Source organism: Prunus persica, chromosome G1, assembly GCF_000346465.2.
Source record: "Prunus persica cultivar Lovell chromosome G1, Prunus_persica_NCBIv2, whole genome shotgun sequence".
NCBI lineage: Eukaryota > Viridiplantae > Streptophyta > Magnoliopsida > Rosales > Rosaceae > Prunus > Prunus persica.
This window is the reverse complement of record NC_034009.1, coordinates 19,418,418-19,424,527: the sequence shown is the minus strand read 5'-3', so window position 1 is coordinate 19,424,527 and position 6,110 is coordinate 19,418,418. Positions and strand designations below refer to the sequence as shown.

The 6,110-nt window shown below is 35.2% G+C and overlaps 1 protein-coding gene across 1 annotated transcript; it reads left to right on the top strand.

Moving 5' to 3' along the window:
* LOC18791918 lies at positions 562 to 5,887 on the top strand. The gene is made up of 11 exons (XM_020559674.1): positions 562 to 937; positions 1,648 to 1,781; positions 2,593 to 2,726; positions 2,815 to 3,023; positions 3,172 to 3,450; positions 3,552 to 3,610; positions 3,777 to 3,813; positions 3,926 to 3,997; positions 4,143 to 4,293; positions 4,737 to 4,880; positions 5,014 to 5,887. Exons 2-11 carry the CDS (start codon positions 1,655 to 1,657, stop codon positions 5,431 to 5,433), a joined length of 1,632 nt encoding a protein of 543 aa, XP_020415263.1. The 5' UTR covers positions 562 to 937; positions 1,648 to 1,654; the 3' UTR covers positions 5,434 to 5,887.

Here is a 6,110-nt window from a genome sequence, read left to right as displayed (position 1 = left end):
AACTTATGTTATGTTTATTTATTAGGAATGGATATTGGAATGGTTTTAATTCATGTTTTTTTATTTTTTATTTTATTTTATTTATAAAAATATTTGTTAACACATGAGTATTGGAACGATTACAATTCCTCACTTCTCTCACCTTACTAACACATAAGTACTGGAATAAAAAAATCATGTGAGTGTCACGATAAAATCCGTAATCAAATACCCTCAAAATTAGGAATTAGATCAAATAAAGGGAGTAGTTGATCTGATTCCTATTTCTTAATTATCCTATCTAAGTTCCCTAATTCATGACTTCTCCCATTCATGATAAGTAATCATGATATTATTTCCACACCCCATCAAGTTCGTACTTTTTTAAAGCTATATGATGAAGTAGTTGTATGTGAGAAATGGGTTAAGTTGGAAAAACCAAATCTTCTTCTCTCTCTCTCTCTCTCTCTCTCTCCACACGCACAAGTATATAGAAATGTTTGACACGGTTTCGTTCAGCTTCATATATTCTTATCTTTTATTTATTTATTTTTAATTACTAAGTAAAGTGGGGGTAACCTTTTCTTTAATCAGTTTGAAAATCAAGAAAAGATATTTCATGTTGTGGGTACCGGTACCAAATAAGAAATTCTAGAGGTGTTTCAGTTGAGGTTCTTGACTTGGGTTTTGGCCTCTTTAGACTTGGAGGACACCAACCAAGAAAAGCATTTGAAGAGTCCCAGTTTCTAGATGTATATTTACACACATATAAATTGTATGATCACTCTCATGGTTTTGAGAGAGATCATTCACTTGGCCGATCAGAGAAACATCAAAGTTCTGTTAATTTGTTGAAGCAGTAATGATGATTTTGGAAAGAAGAATCCATTGAAGAAGAAAGCTTCCATATTCATTCAAGGTTTTGGGAAACCTTTACTTTTTCATCTCTGAATTGCAGGTAACTTCACGGAAAAAACTCATTCATTTCCTTTAGTCCTATCCTACGTTAATGGTTTCTAGTTTACAAACCTCTTTTCTGGGAAAATTATTGGTAAACTTTTTCTTAATTTCGTATCGTTGATTGAACTTCATGATCATATTTCTTGATCTCAAAGTAAATTGTTAATTAAGGTGTAAATTTATGCTCAAATTTCTCTCCAACATGCATGAAAATATCAATGTTATATATTAAGCCCTTAATTAGAGTTACACGTCAGGTAAAGCTTTTTATATCATCATGCGCGTGTTGTAGTGGTTAAACAAAACCACTCCACAATTAATGGCTTGACTTGTGGTTTTGTTATTAGAAACAAAATCTGATGTAATTTAATTTGGAGGAAATGTAATTACTCTATTTAATAAGAAAAGAAGGAAACCTTACCAAATATATATTACAATCATGCAAAACTTAATTTCGAACTCTTACCGTGTAATATTTCTCTCTCTCTCTCTCTCTCTCTCTCTCTCTCTCTCTCTCTCTCTCTCTCTCTCTCTCTGTGTCTCTGTGGTTAGGTTGATTCTGGGTTTTGGTCATTCCTTAAATTTGTGTGATTGGTGCAGCTTTTTCACGACCAATATATCTTAAGAAATATATATACATGTTTGTCAATTTGCTAAGCTTGCAGCAAAATTGTGATCTTATTATGGATTTATTACTTATTTGGGCAGGTCAGAGATGGGCAGCTCAATAGTTCTCAGGTACACCCTAGTTTCCATGATGGTGATTTTAGCCTTGAGGACACCAGAAATACAAGGACAATCCATTCCATCCACTAACTTTGCACCCCCACAAGTCCAAGCAGGTGAGCATGCATTGATATCATATGTTCCTTTCTTTTCTTTTGTTTCCTTTATTTATTTATTTTTATTTTTTATATATATCTTTCAAAATAACTATTTTATGTAGTTGAAAGTTTCAGGTTTAAAATAATGAATTGACATTTGGAATGAGTTAAGAGTAAATTGGAGTTGGGATTAGAAATTACAATAAAGCTAGATGAGGCCGAGAAACTAATTCATGTCTTCTTCTTTTTTTGGTTTTAATGGCAATCCTGCCTTGGCCATCTTAGCTATTGCAAGTCAAGCAAGACTAGCTAGCCAAAAATGAAAGACATGATGGTAGAGAAAAAGAAAAATTTGCTTTGACCACAATATTTTCGTAAAAGACTTACGAGTCAAGTGATTCCCTGCATTCAAGGAGTGTTCAATATATTTGTTTTTGTCTCCTCTCTCCTCGCCTTGGCGCTTTAACCCTTTTATTCTTGTTGCCCATGCCCTCCCTTCCCCCCCTAACCCTACCACTTTTGCAAGCAAAATTATCAATTTTAAATTTCTCTGGTGGGTAGAATAATTTTTTTCTTTTATTAAAAAAAGTCAATGAAGGGAAGACAATAGAAGTCACCGGAAAAATTATCAAAATTTTTAAAATTCCAAAAGACAGTTCTATTATGATTCCAAAATTTCAGAATTTCTATATGCCCTTCAAATTCAAAGTTTCAAGTTTCCAAATATGAAGAAGAATAAAAATTGAAACAGAAACTCAATGACAAAACCATGCAAGAAATTACAATTCAATGGAATCTTAATAACTTCCTTAATTTTCTTCTTTCCAAGAGAGCAAATTGATTCAGGCAAACAATGCATCAGAGCCCATGAGACAGTCAGATAACACTGTGAGAGTGGATCCTTTAGATAATTTCAACAAATACAGAGGAGGATTTAACCTTACCAGCAAGCACTACTGGAGTGTAAATCTCTCTCTCTCTCTCTCTCTCTCTCTCTCTCTCTCTCCAGAAGTAATTAGTAAATTGACTTTGGTGGTGTTGTTTTGTGCAGTCAACTGTATTTACAGGAGTTCATGGATATGCACTTGGGGTGCTGTGGCTTTTGTGTGGAATTTTATGTGGGTGCTTCCTTTTAGCAACCAGACTTTGTTTTAAAAATAGGAAGAGTGGAAAACTGAAGAAAAGACAACTTTGTCATAAGCAGTGTTACCTCTGGCAGTGGCACATTTTCCTTGCCATATTCTTCACACTCCTTGCAATGTAAGTCATTCAAACTCTGCACAATTTAAGACCGAAATTTAACTATCTTTTGCTTAAATTTCATATCCAAATTCTGTTTATTTGAAATGGAACATCAAGTTTCTCAATATTTGTAATTCTATGAGACTAACAAGCAACATCCATGCAGAGTGGCATTCGGATTAGTTTTAGGGGGCAACGCGAGATTTCATTCGCAAGCAAAATCTGTGGTGAACATTATCATAACCACTGCAGATGAAGCATCAGGTACCATATACAACACAACAGGAGCAATGAAAGAAATGAGAAACAACTTAGATTCAACTGGAAATACTGAGGTTTCAAGCTTCCTCACCTCCACATCCCAGAAACTTGATACTGGAGCTGCAGATATAGAAAGGCAGGCTAAGAAGAACAGGCGTCTGATTGACAAGGGTCTCAAGATAGTGTAAGTAATCATTTAATTCCAAAGCCTTCACAAATCCTAAGTTTCAACCCAATCTGAATCATTGCATGTTAATAATAATAATGATATATTTGTGTCTGCAGGTATATAGTAACCACAGTGGCTATTTCCTTGAACTTGGTTGCAGTGATTGCTCTGTCAGGTGGGTGTGTGAGTTCATTTGTTTGCAAGTGTGTGTGATTTTTTATCAGTGGCTGTGAACATTATGGAGCTTAAGTAACGTTGAAATATTTCATCTGTAAATTGCATGAATTCATGAATATCATTCATCTGTAAATATCACTGAAGTTGTATTCTCCCTGCTGCAGTGTCTGGATTTTTGAAATTACAACGGCTAGTTTACATGTAAGTGTAGAATTTAAAAGTTGATTTGAACATGGAAAATACTTATATTCATTACTGGAGAACATTCAAATGCAATTTTTCCTAATGGTATAATGCTTTTGCTTTCTTGCAGGCTCATTATACTATGCTGGTTCTTAACTGTTTTGTGCTGGATATTCTTTGGGCTGTATTTCTTCTTAGCAGAGTATGTCCATTTCTTTTCCTTTCCTGAAATAATAATATATTCTCAAAGAGCATTTAGTATGGCTCCATAAATGAAGCAACAAGAAGCAGTCCAGGCAAGAGGTTGGAGAGTACTAATTGGAAAGAAACATCTCATTCTATTTCAGGTTTTCAAGTGACACATGCACAGCTCTTGAAAATTTCCAACAGAATCCCAACAACAACAGCTTGAGCTCAATCCTCCCCTGTGATGAATTGCTTTCAGCAAAATCAGTCCTAAATGATGTTGGTGCAGGGATCTACAGCCTTGTTAATGTGGTAAGATTGATTCGTGTATTTTGGTATCGAAGGAACAAAGAAATAACTTTTTTCGAAGTTGTGGAGAAACATTTCATCCCTTCCAATAACCTTAAAATTTGGTACATCAGATTCATGACCTTTTTTTTTATGTTATTTATCATAAAATATTTTAAGACATGAAGTTTGTCAGTCATGAAATGTTGAAACCAAACATATGATTTACTCAAATATAATGGGATCAAAATTAATGAAGGAAATGAATTAAGTCATTAAAGAATGAAAAGTAACAGAGAACCAAAGGCAAGCAGATAATAGGGGCCAATGCTCTGACTGATCAACTTTGCATTGAAGAAGCAATTGTTCAACTGCAAAAGGACACTTGTGACAAATTATTAGATACTATAGTTACATAATACAAAATACTTGTAACTCTTAAATTTTTACTGTTGGTAAATCTTCAGGTGAATGCAAACATATCATCAACACAAGGAACATCATCTCAAAGTATAGAATATGTATGCAATCCCTTCTCAGAACCACCAGAGTACAATTACCAGCCAGAAAACTGTCCGGCTAATTCAGTACGAATCGGAGACATCCCAGAGGTATGCTAAAAATAAGTCCAATGATTTTAAGCAAGCTCTTATGTTTTCCACACTTCAAACTTATTACTACTTTTTTGAATAATTCACTATTTCAGTATGCCTGTTGAATCCTTGTCTGTGTTTAATGTTGAAGGTCTTGAGGGAACTTAGTTGTTCAGATGCAAGCAATGGAAGCTGCGAAAATGGAGTGTTCATATCGGACAGCGATTACAAACTGGTGGAGCTTTACACAAGTTCCATACAAAATCTACTAAATTCATACCCGGGAATGGAAAGTCTAGTAGAATGTCAGACAGTGAAGGATGCTTTCTCTGAAATCCTTGTCAAACACTGCAAATCTTTGAAGCGATACGTTAAGATGGTTTGGGCGGCAATGGTCTTTCTTGCAACACTAATGGTGCTATTGGTTCTGTTGTGGACAACACAAGCCAATCATGAGCAGAACCATCATTTGGCAGATAGTTTTGTGAACCCCCATTCTGCAGCAGTAATTAAGCTGGAGTTGAGCATAGCTACAGGACTTAAAAAGAACCCAAATCCTAGCATAGTTTAGAATATAGCAACACATACTCAGATCTAAGTATGGAACAAAAAGCGCAAGCGAGTTCCAACAAAGGTTTTAGTACAGGATAGACTACAGAGATACAAAATTGCACATACACTGGCAGAAATTAAAAAACACAGAAAGAAAAAAAAAAAGAAAGGAAGAACAGTCTCTGGTGGAGGATTAAAATTTGGTTTTCGTGCCAGAAATCAGGTGCACAATTCTATCCTTCATTTATGTATAGTTCACCAAACATACAAATACACATTTTCAATCATGTGCATAAAACTACACAGAGAGGCCATAATTGGAGAGTCGAACTTGTAACCTGTGTCTCTGGACTAGCCTCTAGTTGTCAACTTCAGAGCCTCAAGGGTATAGAAATTTGTAGAAACAATCTATTTCATTCTTTTTAACTTTTCTGAATACAAACAAAAAGCGAATTTATATTTTTTTAATGATATTATTTTCTTTGTATGTTATTTATTTATGTATTGCTTGTGGGGACTTGTAGTTATAGTAGTTGAGAGGGTTTAATCCTACACTTAGAGCAACTCCAGCGAGGAGCGGGGGGAGAGGGGGGCTGTGTTTGGGCCAAAAAGTTGTTTTCAGCAACAAACTGAAGTCCGGGCGCAAGGTGGGACCCAGCAACCTGGACTGGCCGGAGCTCCAACCTGAGTTTTGGT

Coding starts and splice junctions, on each gene's coding strand:
- LOC18791918 (XM_020559674.1), top strand. CDS start 1,655: ATGGGCAGCTCAATAGTTCTCAGGTACACCCTAGTTTCCATGATGGTG. Junction 1,782..2,592: donor ACCCCCACAAGTCCAAGCAG/GTGAGCATGCAT, acceptor CTTCTTTCCAAG/AGAGCAAATTGATTCAGGCA. Junction 3,814..3,925: donor TTACAACGGCTAGTTTACAT/GTAAGTGTAGAA, acceptor GCTTTCTTGCAG/GCTCATTATACTATGCTGGT.